Source organism: Neurospora hispaniola (genome assembly GCF_033458365.1).
Source record: "Neurospora hispaniola strain FGSC 10403 chromosome Unknown B0T23scaffold_1, whole genome shotgun sequence".
Classification (NCBI taxonomy): Eukaryota; Fungi; Ascomycota; class Sordariomycetes; order Sordariales; family Sordariaceae; genus Neurospora; species Neurospora hispaniola.
The window spans coordinates 1,936,160-1,959,062 of record NW_026944406.1 but is presented as its reverse complement, the minus strand read 5'-3'; the positions used below and the strand labels follow the sequence as shown (position 1 = coordinate 1,959,062).

Genomic DNA, 22,903 nt, shown 5'->3' with positions numbered 1-22,903 from the left:
TAATGACCGGGTTTCGCGAGAAATCATACCTGGAGGAACAGATACCCCCACACAAGGCGAGGCGAGATGTCGTCTCTCTCAAAGACACGGACTACCGTTGCCGTTTAAACGAGAAAGGGTGCTCAAATCCTGCCCTTTGAACGTCTTCACGTGAAAATTTCCGGTGTTGTCTCTGGCTGATTGGTTAGTTTGGACTTGATCTTTCTGGGGGAGAGGAACCCTTTTGCGGCTACACATTGTATAACGCCAGGCAAAATGGAAATTTGTGACCAAGCAACATGTCTCTGACTCTGTAACACGAACGCAAGTGCCTCCCGAGCAATGAGCATTAAGTGGGAAAACAAGATCACATATATTGAGGAGAGTTCACTTACAGGACCCGAATAATCCGAGTAAAATGTATATAGATGATCTCTCAAAGACCAAGAAAGGTAATCAGAGCGTGTAGATCGACCAGATCGACAGAAGAGCACGGCAGTCAGTGCTGAACAGTCGACGACGAGGGTGACTGAAGACTGTTATGACTGGCTGAACTGGGTTCGAGACCGATTAATCTGGTGGGTGGGTAATCGGAAATCGGGGATTTCTGGAGTAGTCAAGGGTAGGACCTGGATTATATTTGGCATCCAGAAAGAAAGCCCAGTCTGGTGGGTATCAACTTCCTCTTTTCCGCCCTCCCAATCGTTTGCACTTTCCGATTCTCTTTGAACGAGTGGAGCCCGCAAATCGGCGTGTAAATGAGATGATAAGTGAGCGGGTCGTTTCGACTTCCACCTGGGGCGACGCGCACGAACGATGGAGTTGGTGGACGTCAAGCTAATCCGCTATCGGAGGGCTTTGGACGAAAGCGTCCAAATTCCAGAAAGGAGTGCACTTGTTTGCTGAATAGGGACAAGTCAAGAAGGTGAAACAGCCCGAATCTTCCACTTTCGAAGTGAGGAAGCTGCGGTGTGTTACCCAGTAAGGAATCTAGTTGGTCCTGCCTGGAGTGGTCTTTCCTTTGGTCAGCGTTCCACCAGGTACAAGGAGGGGGGTACGGCTGGTAACATGATAACGTGCAGATTTAGATGAAATTGATCCCACAAAATGGAGCACAGAAAGAAGGACCTCGGAGCCTCGTGGTGCACTACACGTGAATAGTTCACGTAGTGAAAGCTCGTAACTGCCCGGTAGAAGCGGAGAGGGAGGGCATCGAGACGTTGAGTGACGAATACATACCGGATGCAGAATCGGAGGGGGGAAATGGGACTTTCTTCAAGAAAAAAGCGAGCGAAGCCGACTTGGTGTTTTGCAAAGTACTTCTTGATGAATTTGAAAATTCAGCAATGGCGTGAGTGGCGATAGGGCAGCACGTCTGAGACAGGTCGACGACCAAGACAGCCTAGGCAACCTAAAAACGAAGGTACGGGAATCGGAGGTCTCACAAGGCTACCTCTAAGTTGTAAGGCAAAGCGCAATGTGTGAAGCCTTGACGGATGCGCACCGACACGGCACTACCCGAACACAAGGAGAGGACGACGGTATGTACAACGGGCAGTAGCCGGAGCACAGACAGGGCGCAACGTCTAATACACTTCAACGTCGGCGTGTGAGAGTCCAGAGTCCGGTCGAAATAGACGACGGGATGGAGAATGGAACCTGAGGAGCACAATTCGGCTGCGACTCGAAAGGTGAAAAGAACAATGCGCACCCGGTCGCAAAGAACATGGACTGGATCGATACAAGGTACAGTAGAAACCCCTGAATCTGCAACTCATCCGGGCGGGCAAAAAGATTTGCACTTTCTGGGTGTTTGTAGTTGGGGGATCTGGTGCACAGACCATGAAGCCCCCTCCGGCCACTTGAAGACGCTTGGCTATACTAAAAAGTGGGACCTTGGAGCCTCGGTAACCGGGTATAAGTGTTCTCTCCCACCAAAGTTGGACCCCTGTAACTGCAAATCCTAGCCAAATCCTTTGCACTTTGCAGTTTGCAGTTTTTATATGGGAAAACAATTCCGGCCGTCCAAAAACTTGCACTTTGTGGGGTGTTTGCACTTCCAGGGGGTTGCACTTCCAGGGGTTTCTACTGTAGGTAACGAGACTGTGACCAGGTCCCCAGGAGAAACCAAGCAACCACTTTCCACTCGTCGTCCCTTTGGAGGCAAAGGCCTGGTTGCCTGGTCCAAGTGAGTGCTTCACTGGACATGGGTTGAGGTGGTTAAGTGCTAGAAGCGATCCACTTTCCAATCGAGCCTAGTGTAGAGGCTTGATGAAGGGCAAGAGTGAGAGGATGAGTTACTCAGCTGCCTGCTTGTACAGTACCCGACAGTACGAGATGATGTAACAAGGGGGGCGCACTATTTCTCTCTCTGGTGGTGTACAAGTAGGACGGGAGACCAGGAGGTGCATTTAGTGGTGCGCTAACCCCCAGAGAGATCGTGGTTGCCCCCGTGGCGACCAGACCCCCCAGCCGGGGACTTCACCTCAATGAGGTCAAGGCCGTCATCCAGCGAGAGAATGACGGTCGGGGTCCAGACACTGGCAGGCCAGAAGCATCCAATCTCGCTGGCGGAGAGAAGCGCCAGGCGCGTGAGAGGGCCAGAAATTGGCCATCATCACGGCTTCCCATGACGGCATATGCGCTGAGAGATGTCTCAACGGAAAACACAAGCGCGACCAGCGTCCGATGGCAGATGGACGGGGAGGTGAAGATCCCGTCGAGGAGAGAAAATATGTTGCAGGAGCTGTGCAGGGGCAGCAGTGTGGTTCAAGTTAAGATAAGGTAGGTGGGTACCTTGTGTTTTGCTGTGTAGAGGTACGTAGGTACCTACCTACCTGACTACATACACAGATTTTGGGGCACCTCCCCCTCTCCCGTCCGCCTCCCGCAGAGATATTTTCGGGGTCCCGTTCCTTGTGGGCAACAGCTCACGGACCATTATCGTTCGAGGTTCAGTAAACTAGAAGGGCCGGCTCGCTAAACTTTGGCGGTTACACAATCTCCAATGTCTGTAACCCTGATGGCAGAAATCTTCATGTCTCAATCTCTCGTGGTTTGGCACTTCATTGCCCCTGATAACCTTCGAGACAAGAGGCCGCTGTATCAGTTCTACCTAGGTAACTAGACTACAGGTGAGACAGTATACTACAGTGCTGGGACGCCAAAACACACCCGAGGTTATTAAATCACCAACAGGGGCGACCATGACAGCTGGAAGCCAAAGAGAGCTTTCCAATGTGTTCCTTTGGTTCCTGGCCTCGGCCTCGTCTGGCCACTACTGCGTACACTACTAGTGGACGACTTGGAAACGCCAGGGAAACGGTCGCCGGGAGGTACAGCTCGGGTCCGGGAAGCAGCGAACCCCATGACAGAAACCAATGGCCTAAAAAACCCTCTGAAGCGGCTCCGTAACGTCAGGACGAACCCGTCTGTGCTGATGATACACATGGTGTTCGATGTATGTACAATCCCAACATGCCACCTACCTATATTACAAGTCGTTGTGGAATATCACGCGGTGCGCCAAGATGGGTTGTCGTCCCATGGAGAATCGAGATATCCAAGGTATCATTCAGGATAAGCTGGGACTTTCTGGAAGCCGTCCCGTTCTCGCTTCAAGATGTGATATTGACGCATCATCTTGCCCATCATCACCACACCCTCGGCCGTCTCCATCACATCGGAGATGCGACCTCGTACCCTGCACCACTGAAAAGAACACAAGTGCTCGTGTGACGAGTTAATTGGCTGAAGGGCCTGGCCTACCATCACCGGGACTGAGGCTCGCCAAGCTATCCCAGGCTTTCCCGCAGCGAAGCCACATGAAACGCTGAAGCTCGCCGTCCAGAAATGGCTCTGCTCTAACCTCTCCAACGTCAAAGGCTCTCTGGAAGCACTAAACCCTTCTGGTTCCGGGTCAGCGAAGGTTGGATGTGACCGATTGACCAGTAGGATGCTGCCATTGCGCCAGCCAAATTTCTTTTCTGTGATGGGGCGACCGCCGATCACAAGTTCTTCAATCACTAGCAGTGGGGAACCATCACTTTGAGCCCCTAGCTTCCTCATCACGGCGGCTTCACGGATGCCATCCGTTCGTTCAAAACCCTCGATGACGGTGACGGCGACGACAACTTTGTGCTGCTTTTTGTAGGGACGCGGAGGGCAGATTGGTGCAATGACCAATGGCGTTGGAAAAGGACAGTACCGGTACGCCACGCCCGCGCCCGAGTCTCAGCCTGCGCGAACATCCACCAAATAATTGCCTGTCATCCGCAGGCCGTTCCCCCCGAGCAATTGAGACATTTCGCCGAAGGTCCATGATGTTGAAGATGTTGGTTGTCGTTACACAAAAACCGTCTGGGGTTGCATTCTCACACCCACTCGCATAACCAATCTCGTGTCTGCAAAATGATGCCGTCCTCACGGACAGATTCGACAGACAAGCACATGTGGTCATCAACTTTCAACCTTATCACCAACATTCCTGCACCAAGGTCCCATGCTTCGACTTTGAGAGGATCGCCCGTTGGCCCCCTAATTCTCCGCATAGTACCACCTCACTATGCTATTGCGACGGGCATATTCCTTCACGATCCCCCACAGAGGGCTTAAGCGCTCAACAGCGTTATCCCAGGCTCACCGTCGATCCGACCATCCCAGTCGTGGCAGGTTTTGGACATGACCCTCCAGCTTGTGGATTGCCTTCGATAGCACCTCAGCACCTGTAGGAGCAACTAGATATGTAACCCCGCGTCACTACAGCGGCCAACAGCGCCTAACCAAAGAAAAAAAAAAAGAAAAAAAAAAAGAAAAGAAAAAAAAAAAAAAAAGCAACAAGCGTGAGACAACACGGGCCAAAATGAGAGGGGACCGGCAAATCACGGCCGTCACGGTTTGAAAAAGGCAAAAGAAATGTTCACTTGTTTCTGCTGTGTGTGTTGATTGCATGTGCAACGCAGCCAACAACATCGCCTTTCAGCGAGTGTTCCATTCGCTTCCTACTTCCACTTCCCTACAAACTTGGTTGTGCCGTTGCGGCATCCGCGGGAGATTAGCAAAGGTGTACACTACCAAGGAGAAGGCAACATGCCTTACACCTCTTGAGGTGTACGTACAATCATTTCCATCATCCTCATTCTCATCCTCGGCGCAATGGGATGTGTCCCGGTTCGCCTAGGAAAAGAACCGAATCACCATGCGCCTCCCACGGTGCGATGTGTTCCGTCTGAACTTTGGGCTGGGCTGATGGGATGAACTCCGTGCTCCTTTTGCAAGGAGAGACACGTCAGTAATCTGGATTGTATCTGAAGAGTGAGGAAAAGTGCATTGGCCAATCGTTCGCAAACTCTCCGCGACCCCCTGGGTCTCTTGTGTCTTGCCAAGTCGGCACAAGACGGTTTCTCTGTCGGTTCCCGAGAAGCATCCAACGGTTCGCGTCAATTGCACTCGTGATTCTGACAGGTAGCTGGATACCTAAGTCAGTAGTGTACCTCAAAAATCTCTGATGTCTTTCTCACTGCCAACAAAATCCCATCACATTATGGATGAATGATCATCAGCCCCGTCACTCCAACGATCATCCAAGACTTCTCCATCAGTCGCGGCGCCATCGTAGATCACTACAACTGCAGCGCATTGCATGCGCTAGCGTACGTACGGCACTGCTACATGATGCAGGCTAAAGCTTCCATGATGGGTCCTCGTGTCGCCCGTACCTGCAGAGCCGAGCCAAAAATTCCAGGGGTGTTGTGCAAAGGGCAATAGAAAATTTCCCAGGGGTTGCTACCTACCTATCCTACAACGCTCCATGTCTGGCTGTACGCGGACTTGCGGAGCCCCTTTTCCGGTCAACGGTTTGGGGAGGTTTGAGCAAGTATGCATACCGAGATCCAGAACTACCTCTAACTCTCTCAAGACCGTTGGCGAGGGTGATGAGGCGGGAGATAAGAGAACTGTGTCCATGGACGACTAAATGGAGGTGCAAAGAACACGCGTGCTGCCCACACATGATGAACGTCTCCCAAACCTGGCTGCGGAGGTCGCAAGAAAGAGGGCAAAGGAACTTTCCATAGGGCCCGGTTTTTCCAGGTTTATTTGATTGATGTTGTTTATATCGGGCTTGATCCTGAAATGTTTTGGTGCTTCGTTTCAGATAAAGTGCTCGACAAACACGTCCTAATGTCCATGTTTCTGGACCTCACAGTTTCAAGGCTCAAATTGACTGCGAAATCGAGAACCTTTAGCTAGTTCTTGACAACTCATAGGGACATTCTGATGGTCACAAGTAATGTGACGAATCATGGGACGTCTATTCCAGTCTAATCGACATCTCACATCCGACAGTAGTGTATACAACCTAGTACTGGTGTATTTGTTAGCTTGATACCTGGGTAGGTACTCATTCCTGGTACACTGGACGAGATGTCTTCCAAATTGCTCCAAACCTTTTAAGGACTGAATGAGTATCTCGACATGAATGCGAGAGTCATCAACAAGATTTGATGTGGTGCATTTAGTAGCATATTCACAGCATAAAAACGCTTGGAAAAGTTGACACGAGGTCTCGAACTAACAACCAAGCCATGGCTGGACTATATCTCCCGTCAAAGTCAGACAGTGAAAAAATCGCTTCCCCGATATTCAAGATCGAGAAGGGTTTCTCTTGCAAGGATATGAAGAGGGCCCGTTCTTCTTCATGGTCTCTGTATGAGTGGCCGAACTGATGTGATTCTTCAGGCTCAGTGTACCTTTGCCAATACCTATCTGAAACATCTACTAAGCTCTCAATATTGCGACTATGCCCGCAAATATAAACTGCGCAACTACAGTGTGCTGTATCTCCAAGGCGTCATCATCTTCTATGGCTGTAAGTTTTCGCTGCTTGCTGTGATGATAGCCGGCTATATGCACGGTCAGTCTACTTTTCTCATCTACGGTAGTGTACTTTCGGGGTCATAGTGGAGGTTTCTTCATACGATACCGATGTACATTGAGACTCGTCTGTCGGAGAAAACTTAGGTTCACAACGTTTTGTTGCGCCATGCAGCAACTTCCACCCTCGAGTGTCGAGGGCGGTACTGTCACGAGAAGGCTGTGTCTCACAATGTTATAGTTGATATGCTGAGAATGGTATAATGTATATGAATATCACTTTTAAACAAGACTGTTATGAAAAACCCAACGCACAACTTTGAGATCAAGTCTGCCAATGTTCTGTCTAAACCTCCAATATATCGTCCGATGAAATGCCCCAACAACCCAGTGCCGAGGAGGAAAATATGGCACAGCCAATTTGGTCTATCACACTTCATCCTCTAAGCCCCAGTCTCCTGCTCCGCATCTGGGCGGATATGAGGCTGGCGTGAAGGAGGTGCAGTGCTGACCGTAAGGGGATACTTGTTCAGCGCTTCGAACAGCAGAATTACTGAAGCAATCTAAATGATTGGCAGTAGTTAGCATATGGTTTTCCAGAAAAATCATCTGATGGAGAACGAGTGTACTCGTCCCCGAAGGAAAGAAATAGAAGAACCACCACCCGGAACAAGAAGAACGATAGATAACTTACCAAAAAAGCCCAACTTGCCACAAAAGTAGCCATCCCAACCGCATACTCATACTGCGCCCCAGCATTTTGCACAAACCCCAGCGCCCCCGTAACTATCAACCCAAAACTTCCCACCAGACACCAAGCACCGATATGCCATCCGAGCAGATTTGGCGCGGGAACGTACCATCTGTCCTGCACTTCCACCATGGTCAAGACCGCCGAAAGACCAAAGAAGAAGCCTCCGACAACCTGGGGCACCCAGTAGCACCCAGCAAGCGCGCCCGTAGAAATGTTGTTTTGGACAATTGGCAGACCGGTGAAACCCTCGGTCCAGAAAATTATCGATCCGATTAGCTGCAAGATACACGACAGGAAGCCAATCTCGTGCAGGTAGTGCGACTTGAGCTCGTCGGAGGATGGCCACCACTTCCACGCGCGCGAGGGGTTTTGGTGGTTGTGGTGGCTATTGATTTCTCCCTTCCCGTCGGAGTCATTTGAGTCCGAGGCATCGCCATCGCTGTGAGCTTGCGGGTCATCTCTCTTCTCGTTGTGCAAGTTCTGGTCATCGGGCACGGAAACAGAGACGGGTACCACGACGGCTTTGCGCTGATCTCTCGGGTTAGACCCCCGAAGGATGACGTAGCGAACGTGATGGTGGTGGGTGCATCGCTTGCCCTGTTGCTCTTCAGAGCGCAAGCGGGGACCGTCCGCGTTGCCGGCGAGACTTTCCTCGAGGGCCCAGCCGAAGCAGTCGGCACGGTTTTCGTTAACGGCTTCGAGCATCAACAGGACTGATGAAATGACCACGAGAGTACAGGTGATGAGACGGGTGGCGCCGGCGCCGGTCTTTTCGCCTTCGAATTCGGATTCGGGTGTGCTGAGGGGGAGATAGACGAAGAAGCCGTTGATTAATCTTGATATCGCGGCTATGGAAACCCGTTAGCAACCAGTCTTGTTGTTTTCAACTCGCTCACTCCCATTTTCATGCCGAAAAGGGGTAGTGGGAAAGGGGGCAGTGGTCACCAATACAAAAGAACATAGACAAGATAAACAAAAAAAAAAAAAAACTTACCAAGGAAAAACGTTAAAGCCACATCATAACTGATATCCCACCACGGAAAGCTCGTCACCATCTTCGACACACCATGCCACGTCGATATCCAGCTGTTTGTGACTCTCGGGCCTTCCCCCCGGTTTTCCTCTCTGGCATCCTCCTCCTCAATCCCCTCACCCTTCTCTTCATCCTGCAACTTTCTCCTGTGTCTCCACCCACCACTAGTCCTGCCACATTCCTCTCCATCGTCGTTATCCTTCCCACTCTCTTCATTTCCACCTCCTCCTCCATTACTTTCCTTCCTCCCCTTATGCTTGCCCCGCCGCAAGATTTCTGGCTTCGTAACAACCGCCGCATGTCTGCCCTTCCTATTGTCCCTACTCCGCCAGACATAATACACCCCACTATCCTTCTGATCCTGTTCTCGCTGCTTTTGCTGCGTGGTGTTAACGGACGTCTTGCTACCATTCCCGTTCCCGGCCCCGAGCTGGACGATCCTTCCGATTTGAGAAGGTGAGGTGCCGAGGGCACCCGCCAGCCGCTCGGGCGAAACGGTCGCTGCGTTGGCGGCATTTTGGAGCGAGCTTTGCGCGCTGAGCTGGGAATCGGTAGCTTCGAGGGCGTGGCCGATCTGGTCGGCGGAGAGGGTGGGGATGTCGGTGTCCTGAGGGAGGGATGCGACGGCGGCTTCTTGGGTAGTGTCGTTGGTGGTACGGTGGCCGAGGACGGAGGCGGCTTCGTTACCGGTTAGGGAGAGCTCGTCGGAGGCTCGGGATGGCTTCTTCTTGTTTCCTGTTGCTGGATCGACTTGGGGCTCGACCTCGTTGTGGCTTGGGGGCGCGAGGACGTGATAGCGGGCAGTTGGGTTGAAGAAGGAGAAAGCGCCGCTGGTGTAGGCAGCGTTGTAGTGTTTGGGGCCAGTGAAGTGGTTGGAGTCCTTCCGCTTGGGAGGGCTTGTTGTGTTACCCATGAATATGATCTGTTTCTTCTGGATATTTCCCTTTTCTGGGAGAGTGTAAAGTCTGGATCTCTCTTCTTGTTGGTGATGATTGTAGCGTATACGATCTTGGCGCAAGATCTAGTCTTTTTTTTTTTTTTTTTTTTTTTTTTTTTTTTTTTTTACTTGGGTAGGGTGTATGGTTTGATAAAGTCAAGGTCAGTATTCTTGTCTGTCTTTCTGTGGGACACTACCATACAAATATGAAGATGAGATATATTCCAAACACAAAGATCCGTACCTACCCGTTCAGACTCGCCGCGCGTCGACCCTCTTCTCCACGCCTTGCCTATAATCCTACTTCACATATTGATAAGAGTTTTCGACAGCACACAACGTAGGAGCTATGTCTCCGACGTTAATGCCGAAGAGATGTTGAAGATTCAGCCTTGTCCAACCACTTACACGCGCAAAAAGTGGTTTACATCAGAACTTGGCTGGAGGTCGACGATCGTTCCCACTGTTTCCCCCTGCTTGGTGGAACCAACTCAGCCCAGTTGGACATGTATTTCATCATTTGCATTGCGACCGGTTTCTTTGTAAATCGGCAGTGATCGGATGTAAATCCCAACATGGAAGGTGTTCGAGAAGGCGAAGAAAAAGTGAAAACGTGACAATGATACCACGCATATGAGTGGTGGGGGGAGTTCTTGAGAACCACATCGATAAAAGAGAACGTCGCCGGAATCTTGGCAATATTCGTTTGTCCAGAAAGTCGCCATTTGCCGTCCATCTGGTCCTTGCTCGCCCCCAGAAGGAGTAGTGTAATTCGTCGAAAATTCTTTGCCATTGCCGAAGGGGTGTTGAGATTGAGATGTGGCGGTGGGCTTTCGACAAAACCTGCTATAGGAAAAAAATAAAAAAGAAGAAGAGCCGTTAGCACGATAGATGATCTACGATGAAAAAGGAGCAAAAACTCCGGGAGCCATGCAGCACGGCGCCGGTCCCGAAACCGGTGGTGTTCCTTGCTGCTCCTTGGATTGTCATTGGTGTTTGTCGTCCACCCCAACTTGGGGGAAGGAACGTGGAAAGGCGTGGTTGCGAACCTAACGACCTAGCAAACCATCTACGCCATCTCGATCGCTGCCATCTTTTCCTGGCTTGTGAATGCGACCCGTGCCTGCCGTGTTTGTGCCGTTGGTCATGCTGGGATTATCCCGTGGCAGCCGTTTCGGCCCCATGAATGCGGGGACCGGGTGACGTTATTCGGGCCCGAATGAACGCTTCCAGCCTGCCAACGCCTGCCTCGTGCCTACCTTGTTTCGCCTGTCAACTCTAGCAGCAACAACAACCACCATTTTTGCACCAACAGACATTCCAACTACCTTGTTATTTGCAGTCTTGAGAGACTTCCTTGGGGATCTTTGCGATTCGATACAGCGAAGTGGTTAAGAAGTCTATCGTGTGCCATAAGCTGACTGGAATATTTCTCGAAACTCTTTCATCTAATGACGTAATTGGAGAAGAGATTGGAAAGGTGCTTGGAGACGTTGCAATCGCGCAATTATCCCCCTCCCGAGATGTGCAGATGCGGGGAAGAATAGTGCAAGCGATGTCGCAGTGTGGGTAGTAGGTAGTGTATAACACCTTCTGATATCATTCAGTTCTTTGGAGTCCCTCCTCTTGAATACACAAACAAACAACTTGAAACAAACAAACAGTAAAGGCTACTTTGTTTGCTTGAAAGCCTCCCCGCCCTTACCTTTACCTGATCATCGGATCTTGCACCCTGTGATCACTGTACTCCAACTTACTGCCACAGGCCATTTACCCACCTCAACTTGCATTCCGAACCATGCCGGCGATGCATCAAGCCCCGCCCTGGGCAACCGAGATCAAAGCACTCACCTTTGATGTCTTCGGCACCTGCGTAGCCTGGCGGGAAAAGGTTGCCTCCACCCTTGCTTCGGCCACCGAGACCAAGCTTTCTTCCGCTTCAGCCTCCAACGCCACGTCATCGGACACGCCACCGTCTGACCAAGTCCTCTCCCGCGCCCGCTCCCTCACCCGAGAGGACTGGGCCCATTTCGCCCAGGAATGGCGCCGGGCCTACGGGGATTGGACCCGCTCCTTCGTCCCCGACGAAACACCCTGGAGGGACACCGACACCTTCCACCACGATAGTCTCGTCGACCTGCTGGCTAAGTGGCAGCTGGACGGCCTCTTCACCCCGTCCGAGGTCGAGAAGCTCAGCCTTACCTGGCACGACCTCCCGCCCTGGCCCGATACTATCCGGGGTCTGCATCTGCTCGGCTCACGGTACCACACGGTCGCCTTGACCAATGCCAACCAGGCCACCCTTAAGGATCTGAACAGCCAGAAGGGCGTCGACGGTAGCTCGCCGCTAGGGTTCCAGCGCTTGCTCTCGTGCGATATGTACCGGGCGTACAAACCGAACCCAAAGGTGTACCAGGGCGGGCTGCGGGACTTGGATCTGCAGCCCAGAGAGGTAGCGATGGTGGCGGCGCACTTGGGTGACTTGGGGGCTGCCAAGAAGGAGGGGATGCGGGCCATCTATGTTGCGCGACCCGGCGAGCTGGATTTTGACGCCGATGAGGAGAAGCTCAAGAAAGCCAGAGAGTGGGTGGATATCTGGATAGATGAAGGTGAAGGGGGCATGGTGGAGGCGGCAAGAAGATTGGGCATCAACGTCGACATCGACGATGGCGATGTGGCCAGAGTCCTAGGCTGAGTGGCCTGTTGTCCTGGTCCAGACCATCGGCAATCTGCGCTGACCGCGGTCAGCCTTCGAGAAGGAAATGGCGCTTCCGCTTTCCTTCCGTCGGGATTCGGGACCCGGATCGGGATGCTACCTTGTCGGCGAAGATTGGAGAAATTCAGGGGCGGCTGGTCGGGTCAGAGTTTTCATGGCATCTCGGATAGACTGTTCAGGATGCATGTGATGTACCTTTCCCCTTGCCATTTAATCACCCAAGGGACCGGAACCTGGTAGGAGGGAGTGAGGCGGACAGGACTCGGAGCCAGGACAGAAATGGGAAGAAGACATGGAAGTTTCGGTTGACGCATTGGTTCAGGAACCGGCTATGCTGAAGATGGTTGTTTCGCGAGGACCGTGTCCTTGTCCCCTTCGAGAAAAAATTTGAAATTGCGATGGATGCCACGAGCCTCTTAGCGAACCCGCCGATACGGAACCTAATTCGGCGTATTCGGTGCGGAAGTGAAGAGCATGGAGCAGGAGTAATATTGATTTTCCCGGACCGGTCCCCCGGAGCCTCCCCCCCTGTCACTCCCCCTGGACGGAGCCTAATATGTACACTAGTAATGCCAGACCGCCAGGTCCCAAACCAGGGGATCGGATAGAGGATCATAACCTCAAAGGTGGTAGGCGACCCTGACAATGTCCAATCGCGGAACTACGCTTATGAAGCCGGCCATGTTCAGAGCGGAACTTCCGTGTGTTGCTGAGTGTCGGCATCCCTGACCATAACCTGACCGCAAATGGGTTACCAATTTTTCCCGTCTTTTCGTCGTCGACGCGTCCCAACAGGTTGGGTTCGTTCCAAGGTCCGGAATTGCTATTGGACCCTATATCGAATCGAAGTTTCAGGAAATGAGTGGGCTCGACAGGAGATACTGTGGGACAAAGTGAGTCTTTTTGTGAGTTTTGCCCGTGAGCGATTTGGTCACTTGATCAAAAACTGTGGCGGTTGTCTCAACGACAAAGGGATTTATTCGACATGATGGGGCGCCCTGATAAGGTCAGTAGTCAATCGGTTAACGAGGCAAACGAGGTGTCATTTCCTCATTTTGTTGTCAACTCTCCCTTCTATGCCCCTTCAAGCACGTAGGAGGCGTCGCGGCGTCGGTGTATCTGAACTTGTCCAGGAGCTACTGACAAGGAAAGAAACGAAGTGGTTTTTTTTTTGTAGTCGTTCGCAACGTTGGCTGTCGCCGTCGTATACATAGTACCTACCACCAAAAGGGACCCGAATTGCCTGATGGACCTGAGTCTTCGGCCGGGGTACCCGGTGTAGACATTGAGGACCTGATTTGAAAGTGCCAGGATGCTGGCGTCGTTGTTGTGTATTGGACCACTGATGGAGTTTGAAAGACCGCTAAAGTGGGAACAACCACCCGAACGTGTGGGTTGGAGGCTGGTTAAGCGAAGCTAGGGAAGCGTGAGAGGGGACAGATTCGGGTAACTTGAGTATTCGTTTCGGGCTTGTCGTCCACGAGGCATGACGGCGGTCATGACATTGGACGGGCTTGTCGCCTAGAGAAATCGCAAGAATGGCCACAGCCCATGCCCGTCTGCGAGGCTCCATGGGTCGTCCTATCCCCGCCCGGGAAGAGCACCCAGAATTGCAAAAACGGGTTTGTTTGATGAACATGATGTCCACCGGATTGCGTGGCCTGCTAGGTTTGAATCTTGATATGGCGGCGCCAAGCTGTCAACAATCGCTGCTCCGAATGCCAGATACTTAAAACAGATGTACGGCTAGTATTGTGTGGCATGCTAGGGAGACATTGTCCTGGAACTCCAATCTGGGAAGTGACTGGAGGCGCCTCCCAGCGTTGACAATGGTAACTCACATGATGAGGATCAAATGCACATCAATTGAGCTCTGCAACGGTTCGGAGAGGGGAAAAGGGCATGAGGAGTCGATGAGGCTGGGGGTGTTTTTGTTGGCGGGGTCCATCATGCAAAACAGCAAAGGCAGTGGAGGTTCCTGAATTGCGGAATTGGGTACCTGGTGGTCTTCCTACCATGCCATGTCCATCACACTCACTGCCTTTGACAGCGGAAGAACCTCCGCTTGTTTGGCTTCCAATCCGCACGATGGGTAGGAAGGGAATGTGAATTGCCTCAATGTCATCACTTTCAGTCATCGCTGCCAGATCTTTAGCTCAATGAAGACAAAGGTCCAAACAACCCCTCACTGGCTTGGATAACGTGCTGGAGGAAACATTTCATCGAAGGACGAGGGGAAGGAACAAGCCTAGGGAGGGGAGGGGAAGTGACCTATGTGGTACAATGGAGTCGAGGATACCTAGCCGATACCGATAGGCGATAAGCATCCTAGAAAGTACCTAGGTAGAAACACTTTCCCGTCTCCCGGTAGGTCGTCGAGGACGAGGAAGGTGCTGACCCGTAACCTCATGCATGTACTGTAGCCGGTCTGGGGAGGGGGGGTATCCGATGCTTTGGACACTTGGCCGGGGCCGCTGCGGCCACCATGCAACAAAATCCACCTCTCACGCGTTTTCGGGGTCCTCTCGCTTCAACCTCCCTCCAGATGCCCCTCCATTTTGCTGATGAAGGTGGAGGGAGGGCCGGTGAATGGGGTCAAAGGGAGGGAAAAAAAAAAAAAAAAAAAAAAAAAAAAGAAAAAAGGCGTTGAAGCAAGCAAAGAAAGACGACAAAGTAGGGACTTGGATCAAATGTTCAGTTGGTTTACGAAAACGATAGCGGTCCCGAATAATTGCAAAGAATCACTGAAAGAACAGTCAAGAAAACAGACCTTGTAAGCAAGCCGGCTCCCGCAACTGCGTGCGAGCTCAGGCCGGGGTTCAAGAGACTTGAGAAAGATGCGAGACGCACTTCGTGTCGTGGTCAACCACTCCGTCTCTAAACCTCCAATATCGTTGGTTTCCCTCTTTTCATAGCATTTATTTTGGGATTCAGGCCGGCACCCGCTCCGGGGGCGGTTTGGGTATATGGGTACCGAGCGTCACGCATTTTCAGCCTCGCCCACTGGCAGTTATGGTAGTTGTCTTGCATTTCCCCGCCGTCACCCGCCACTTGTCTTTCAGAAAAAGTGCCAGTGCAGTTGAGCGGATATCAACTGATCGTGGTGGGTTGAGGCACTTCCCCGGACTAAGAAAACCAAAGTGACAGATGACCCCGTCCCGCCCTACCGCAGGTCTTTGCCACTCGGGTCCGGATATCGGTATCGTCAGCCGGACATGCTATCATGGTTGTATCGCCGTTCCGCGTCGTGGTTGGCACGTACACTAGTGCACAGCGTAGCAAACCAAGGCGCCAAGCCAAAACCGGCAGTAACGGGGAACGGGATCCTTTACAGATCCAACAAGACGGATTTTGCCGCAGTGCGTGCGTAATCAATGAGGAATTAATCCGTCGTATGATCTTGGTCAATATCACGTCGGCAGGGGGAGACCGGCTTGAAGTCTCAAAAGGCAGGCCCCGTCTTGGAATTCCCGATAGCAATTGTGATGACAGCAGCCCGAGGAAGGACAGAGGCAAGGACAACCAGAGCAGCAGAGCAGACGAGGAGGTCAAGGAGGGGAAGAGCCGTGCGTGCGTCCAAGGTTGTGCTTGTGTCTCCGTGTGTCCGTGTCCCTAGTCCGTAGAGGTACTAATGTCGACAGGGTGCTGAAAAGAAAAGATAGGTATGCAAAAGATAAGGCCTGTGTCGCCAACGGATCAGATCCCGTGGTTCGGGTCACAGAAGGGTAGTCCAAAGGTCGAGTATGTAGCTGTACGGCCCCAGATTTGCGCAGGCCCAGGCAATGTACGGGAAGCTGCTTTTACACCACGCTGCGTGTACTGTCACCACTGCGAATCCAGATTGGCTGCGCTTGCTCGATGTTGAGCGCGAGTGGACGGAGGAGCGAATGGAGCGGGTCAAAGGCGCGCGCCATTGGAACGGTGCTCCATGTCCCGCAAGCGCCGTTCTCGCAGACTGGACAGCTTTGCCAGCCAACGAGCCAGCCTTTGCCGCATTCTCAATGGATGGCCAACTCGCTCTATCAACCTTGCCTGCGTTACCAATGCAGCTGTCCGACATGAGCACGCTTGCTGTCAACTGCTACCTTGTCGATTATGTCGATTGCGAAGTCCTGACCCAAATGGGAGTAGCTAGCCCCTAAACAAGAGAACTGTCAAGCCCAAAGACCCCGGGACGGGGGGACTATGTATAAAATAAAATAGGACGAGCTGTGGGACCGAGGACACCCTATAAGCTCACAGGCTACTTTAGCAGTGGCAGGTCGCTTGGGTCACGGTTGCAGCAAGCCATGCATGTGAGGTGTGTACATATATGTCGAAATGTGTGTGTGCGTGTGTGTGTGTGTGTGGTGTATGTAGGTGTATGTGGGTTCAAGTACGGCAACGAGAGTGAGTGTCATTGAGGAGGCTCTGAGGGTCATGATCACGTTTAAAGTTTTCTGGGAAGAGGACTGCAACTTTCTTTTTGTCCAGACCAATCACATGGTCAGATGCCGGTCTGGACTTTGGAGAGATAAAGATAGGTCGGAAATGTTTGCCTGGGACAAAAGCTCAGGACCATCCCACCGGCGCCATGACGGTACGCGGTAGTCAAAGTTGACGTCGGGGACGAGGTCTGGGTCAAGATCAAACACAAGAAGACTGTTTGGATGGGACCATAAGTACAAGTAAAACGTCATGTATCTATCTGTCAAACGGAGTTATGCTTGTAGGCATGCTAACGTCTAAGGTTTTGGCCAAGGGCGCATCGCCTTCGCAGTGTCTCCTGTCTCTCGCTCATTATTCGGGCAAGCGTTTGAGATGCACTGGGTGAGGTGCCATCGTGACAGCCCCAAAACCCGAACTGAGCTGTGACACTGGACAACTTGACATGTCCCATTCCGATCTCATCTTCCTTCCGCCGGCTCTGCCTCCGATATGTCTTTGACAAACCACTGAATAAGCGAGACTCTTAACATTACCTCTTTTATTATTACCTTACCCCCGTCGGCCGAGGATCCATTTGCTGGAAAATCCCAAAGCTTATTAGAGGGGGATCCGTAGGGGCCGCTGGGACCACATTGCAGAGGGGTGGTACCTGCCGGGCCAGGTACTGGACATCCACAGGCACTCAGAGAGCCCATGCTGGCAGTGTAGGAACCTGGAAGGCCAGAGCCGCCCACCTTCAGCAGTCCCCACAAGGAACACCCATTCTCCACGGGCGCATCCAACGCTTACCCGCTAGTCGAACCTCCCCATTGGTCCAATCCCCTCTCCCCTTCAATCCACTCTGGGTCCTGCTACCCATCCACTCCATTCTGGCCAGCCAGACCTGTTCCGCCAAGAGCCCAGGTGCAAGTTGTACCGACCTGGGCGCTGGGAAAGTATCGTCGCTAGCGGGCAGGTACTGCACAGACCTACCACCTCCTCCTCCACGGCCTACCTACCTAACGCCCGCGAGTCCGCCGGTGGACACCCGTACCCCCCAACCACACTCCATGCATGTAGCACTGCCAACCACTGCCAGCCATTCAACCCCCCCCGGCTGCTTCGTCTTCTTATCATTCTTCTCCCTCACATCTTTCTTTCCCCCCAATCCATAACCTCAACCTCAGAGGCAACCACATCCAGGACGACCCTCACGACGACGACGTGACGACCACTCTTCAAATCCGCGCCGCACTTCTCAGTCGCTGAACGCCTGTTCCAATTGCCACTCGTTCGTGGCTGCGCTTGTTAGAGCTTCTCTCTGCAAACACGCAACACTACTACCTACCTACCTACCCATTCTACTCCTACTATCACTACGACTTCCCATAGTCCACCGCATTCCGACTCGCGGCGAAGCCTCGGCTTTCATTCCTCTTCTCCCCTAAATCATATTTGTCGTCCGCCCCTCATCCAAGCTTTCCTTGGCGCTGCTTCAGCTTCCTCGACACTTGGACATCCGCGAAAGTACGACAGCAAGACTCCATCATGGTGGGGAACAAACAGGTGCTATACAAGTTGGTGGTGCTCGGTGACGGAGGCGTGGGGAAGACTGCCTTGACCATCCAGCTCTGCTTGGAGCACTTCGTCGAAACCGTAAGTGTGCTCTTCTCACAACCCTTCTCCCTTCAGGCTGATCATCTGCCTCCGCAATTGCATATCCCTGCATTGCCCACGTCCCTCCCTGGCTTGGCCAACTAGCCGCCTACCTGCATTCTCAGCCTGTCGCTAATCTCGACGATCTAGTATGATCCCACTATCGAGGACTCCTACAGGAAACAGGTCGTCATTGACGGTCAAGCATGCATGCTAGAGGTTCTGGACACAGCAGGACAGGAAGAGTACACGGCACTACGAGACCAGTGGATCCGGGATGGTGAGGGTTTCGTGCTAGTATACAGCATTTCATCACGCTCCTCCTTCGCGCGCATCAAGAAGTTCCACCACCAGATTCAAAGAGTCAAGGAGTCGACCTCGTCGCCGTCAGCGTACCCAGGATCTTCACCTCTCGCCGCTACCAACCCGTCCGCGCCTGTGCCAATTATGCTAGTGGGCAACAAGAGCGACCGCGTAACGGAGCGCGAGGTTTCCACACAAGAAGGACACGCTTTGGCGCGAGAGCTTGGCTGCGAATTCACCGAAGCGTCGGCAAAGACACGCACAAATGTTGAAAAGGCCTTCTACGACGTCGTCAAGCAGCTGCGAAAACAGCGACAGCAAGGGCAATCAGCACCGCGCGCGCTACCGCCATCAGGGAATAGCAAGAGCGAAAAGTACAGTGGGACAGAAAAGCCCAAGCGTCCTCGTGGAAAGTGTTTGATTATATGAGCGGTTTCGCAATGGGTGTTGGGTCTTTTGGCAGGTACTGATGAAACAATGTCGCACTTCCTGCCTTGCTTCCCCTTCTGGGGCCCCGGGGGGCCGGCCGCGGCCCACAGAGCCAAACCCCGTTTTTCAACCCCCCAGTTCTTGGCGCAAAATGCGTCGGGCGATGCGCGAATATCCCCGACCCGGGACCCCTGATATGCCCCAACACGTACGGCCGGCACATCAACTCGGGCGTTCTCGTCACATACTTGCACTCATTCGGGCTTGCATCCGAAGCGACCACTCATTACTGAAGAAAACATGAAGAAAAAAACAAAACCATGGCAATTTGCGCATATACCACAACCACCCACACACTCGCATACGCTCCATACATTTCACACTTTCTCATCACACATGACACAAACGACGTAACCGAATTCTCCAGATGGCGAATGGCGCACGATTTAAAAGAGGGCATCCGATTTGGCAGGAGGTGGGAAAGGGGGGAAAGGGCGCAAATATCATCTTCACTTCTGGTTTTTTTTTCTCCGTTTAATTTCTCGACCAGGTAGTTGGAGAAAGTGTGTTTCTTTCTTTTTTCTTTTTTTTTTCTTCGTTTTACTCTTTCCTTCCTTTGTTTTCACAAATGTTTTATCTTCTTATTTTCTTTTGTTCGGGTTTTCACAAGGCCACCGATTTTCGTGGAGGGGTGGTTTTCTTGGAGTTTGGGGAGGGGTAACAACACAGAAGGATATGCATATCCCCATCCTAAGCGGAAAGTTGGCGACTAGATATACCGGTCTTGGGCATTTGGGAGGGAGAAGCGATATCATCATCAGAGTCTAGCTGGCCCTGTTCTGGGCTGTTCTCAGCGAGAAGACGGCGGCAAGGGCATCAAAGGAGAGGGATAGGCTGGAAAGTGTTATGCGCAAGGACGCAGCGGGAATTCTGATATGCTCATCTGGATGCGCCAACGGGTGTAGATGGCAAAGATGCTCTACCAAAGAGTGGCCATGATGGAGACAGAGCAAGGGCGTGTATTTTGGAAATCATGGAATGATTCCATTACCTAGCTTGATACCTTTTCTAGCCCAGTATTGCAGATGCTGTGAACATCAGCTTTGTCCCAAGTGTCCAAAGAGAAGCCGGTTGAGTTCAGTAGTCGAAACCCGAACTGTCCTTTGAATGAAATGTGTGTGTTTACTCTCAGTTGTTGCATGCACACCGTCTTATTTTAGTGTATGAGAGTTGGTGATTGGGTGGCTGACAGAACAACGGTGATCTCACCTTACTTGGTCGTGTACCGGGGGGGGGGATAGCAGAGCTACACCAAAAGACCACTACAGCTGAAAGTTGCGGGGTGGTGGTGAGACAACCAACAAGCCACAAGATGGGTATCTTGGACACACAGACCTTCCACAGGCACGCTGTACGACCTTCCCAAAACGAGATCTAGGTGGGTGGAGGTATCGTCCTAACTTTGACAACTCGTGTTCATCTCGTCAGTATCTTGGTAACTACGAACTCCACATGTCTATACGCACATACACACATCGATATGTGTACACTAAGGCCCGCGCGGTGCGGTCTACGCAGGTTACGGGCGGGTATGTACTTGCCATCTGGTCACTGATCTTCACGGGCTTCACATTTGGTAGCTACCATGAATGGTTGGCGTCTGTCACAGCGGCATATTAGTCAAATAAGCAACCAACAAGTCCGTCATTATGACTATCCAAAAAAAAAAAAAAAAAAAAAAAAAAAAAAAAAAAAAAAAAAAAAAAAAAAAAAAACCAGACACCAAGGCAGGCAGGCATCATGCCTTACACTAAAAAGAAAGTTCTGCGTGACAAAACAAGACTACCTACCTTGCCTCTAGGCAAGATTCCGAACATCTTTGACCGAGATACGTACGTTCATACATACACATATACCTGGTAGCCAAGGCGACCTGATACACAAAATGCCGGCCGCAATGCCAAGTGCTTGCATGACAGCCGCTTCCTTAAATAGATGTTGCTGCTGCAGGACAATATACAGGCATGTCAGGCAGGTAGATTGGCAGGCAGAAAGACAGATCCCCGGCATGACGGCGACGGCGGTATCGGGATGACGCGGGACAGCTAAGACAAGCACTGTCACTTTTTGTTCTCTCAAATAAGCAATTGTGGTCTTATTTGCCGCTCTTCCTACGTCCACCACACTGCCGCATCCACCGACAATCAGCTACAAATACGAAATGCGCTTTCACGGCGCGGCGGAAGTGCCCCGAACGAAAGCGAAAGCGAACCCTCTACCTACAAATGGATATCTACCTACAGGTATACAGATGTGATGAATGTGATAGACAAGACAAACCAAGACATGATCAAGATCAAGGAACGAACATGGGCAGGGTCGTGAGAATGGTGAGACGGATTAGACGAATTGGACAGACGGGCAGGGTGGGTGAGACCGGAGCGAAGAGCGGGAGTGACCGAGCGCTCCGCGCCGCCGCTGCTGCCGCCGCCGCTGTTATGGAGCCCCATGGACCATAGTCAGCAGCATGGTCGACCATGGTAAGGCAGGCTTGGTGATGAGTACAATAAGCAAAGATGAGCATGGCTCAAAGGGCGAAATACCACGGACATAATGCACCCCCGCGCATGCCCTCGGAAGCCGTCCGTTTGGATCATGTATGTGTGGATAAATCGGTTGAATGGGCAATTCTCATTGAATGAATGCTTGTTGGGTTCAAAAAGGATTGTTGTCGTCAGCACGCTAGTACGCTATGCTATGCACATGCGCTACTGTACACATCACAGACATAACCCCCCCAACCCGGCTCTTTTGACGGCTTGAATGCGATTGGCTTCCCGCCCGCGAAACGACGTTCGTCAGTCCAACAGCGATGAGCGACGACAGACCAACGAGTACGCATCCGGCTTTCGTAGTTGTTCTCGTCTGTTTGGGAAGTTTGTTAAGGGTGGCTGGTAGATAATACCGAGGACTGAATCTCAAAAGCCGAGGATGCGACACAGCCGAGCCGTTAGGGCTTTCTTTCTTCCTTTTTTTTTTTTTTTTCTTCTTTTTTCTTCTTTTTCACCTTCTTTGAGGCAACAACATATTACAATCATTGCTAACAACCAGCCTTTCTTTTCGGGTACGTATAGGACACCCATTCATGGCATCCGGTGACACATCTTCCTATTCCCGCCGCGCCATCGCTCCGAGCAGCTTTCAAAGTGGAACCAAAAGGTTCCGCATGAAAGGATCGGTGCAGCATGGCGACAGGGCATGAACAAGGAAAGTGGAAAGAAGAATAAGAAGAAAAAGAAAACCTTTTGGGGCGGATTACCGAACCGACGTGATTAACAGCTAACACGTCCGGGGATTGCATTCCTTCGTTCTCGACAAGGAAAACATGACCGAAGCGCAACGCTCCCCGGAATTTGCTGACCTTTCTCATCACACACGACGTAGGACGTACATAGGATGTGGGATGATATGGGCTAGGATGCTGGACGTGATGAGGCACCTCGTCACAAACGCTCCTACCTAGTGTACATAGGTACAGTATGTACATATGTATGTAACAAGCCTAGCCCCCCGTTCGGGGGCCCGGAGGAGGACCCATCTCTCAAACCCTTCCCATGCCATCGTCTCCCCATCACCACGTTCTACGTTGGGCGCTACATACTACATCCACGCTTGTATCCCACGTTTGCTTACTTTTTCGCATCAGACAAGCGGTCCGATGCGGTCCGCTTTAGTGGTTTGAAGAAAAAATTTTCCCCTAGGCAACTCCCTGGAAGAGACTATTTCGCTCGCCCTGTCCATACCCCCCAATTCTCG

The 22,903-nt window shown here is 51.9% G+C and overlaps 6 protein-coding genes across 6 annotated transcripts; 4 read left to right on the top strand and 2 right to left on the bottom strand.

Moving 5' to 3' along the window:
- Positions 1-1,456: 1,456 nt before the first annotated feature.
- On the top strand, positions 1,457-2,945 carry B0T23DRAFT_391799 (uncharacterized protein; the record flags this gene model as incomplete). The annotated part of the gene is made up of 5 exons (XM_062837963.1): positions 1,457-1,520; positions 1,969-2,167; positions 2,413-2,763; positions 2,795-2,796; positions 2,833-2,945. The coding sequence occupies 5 exons, from the start codon at positions 1,457-1,459 to the stop codon at positions 2,943-2,945; spliced, it is 729 nt and encodes a 242-aa protein (XP_062696781.1).
- A 4,064-nt stretch (positions 2,946-7,009) lies between these two features.
- On the bottom strand, positions 7,010-7,420 carry B0T23DRAFT_9646 (uncharacterized protein). The gene has a single exon (XM_062842057.1). The coding sequence runs from the start codon at positions 7,290-7,292 to the stop codon at positions 7,080-7,082; it is 213 nt and encodes a 70-aa protein (XP_062696780.1). The 5' UTR covers positions 7,293-7,420; the 3' UTR covers positions 7,010-7,079.
- Positions 7,118-9,703, bottom strand: B0T23DRAFT_328985 (uncharacterized protein). The gene is made up of 3 exons (XM_062835690.1): positions 8,601-9,703; positions 7,547-8,454; positions 7,118-7,415 (listed from the first exon to the last, which is right to left on the bottom strand). The coding sequence occupies exons 1-3, from the start codon at positions 9,550-9,552 to the stop codon at positions 7,296-7,298; spliced, it is 1,980 nt and encodes a 659-aa protein (XP_062696779.1). The 5' UTR covers positions 9,553-9,703; the 3' UTR covers positions 7,118-7,295.
- Positions 9,704-10,941: 1,238 nt separating this feature from the next.
- B0T23DRAFT_9612 (HAD-like domain-containing protein) lies at positions 10,942-12,389 on the top strand. The gene has a single exon (XM_062842052.1). It carries the CDS (start codon positions 11,375-11,377, stop codon positions 12,269-12,271), a length of 897 nt encoding a protein of 298 aa, XP_062696778.1. The 5' UTR covers positions 10,942-11,374; the 3' UTR covers positions 12,272-12,389.
- Positions 12,390-15,496: 3,107 nt separating this feature from the next.
- B0T23DRAFT_369292 (uncharacterized protein) lies at positions 15,497-16,000 on the top strand. Its single transcript, XM_062836505.1, has one exon. It carries the CDS (start codon positions 15,516-15,518, stop codon positions 15,906-15,908), a length of 393 nt encoding a protein of 130 aa, XP_062696777.1. The 5' UTR covers positions 15,497-15,515; the 3' UTR covers positions 15,909-16,000.
- Positions 16,001-17,861: 1,861 nt separating this feature from the next.
- B0T23DRAFT_369291 (ras-2 protein) lies at positions 17,862-19,416 on the top strand. Its single transcript, XM_062836504.1, has 2 exons — positions 17,862-18,355; positions 18,506-19,416. Exons 1-2 carry the CDS (start codon positions 18,248-18,250, stop codon positions 19,085-19,087), a joined length of 690 nt encoding a protein of 229 aa, XP_062696776.1. The 5' UTR covers positions 17,862-18,247; the 3' UTR covers positions 19,088-19,416.
- Positions 19,417-22,903: the final 3,487 nt, after the last annotated feature.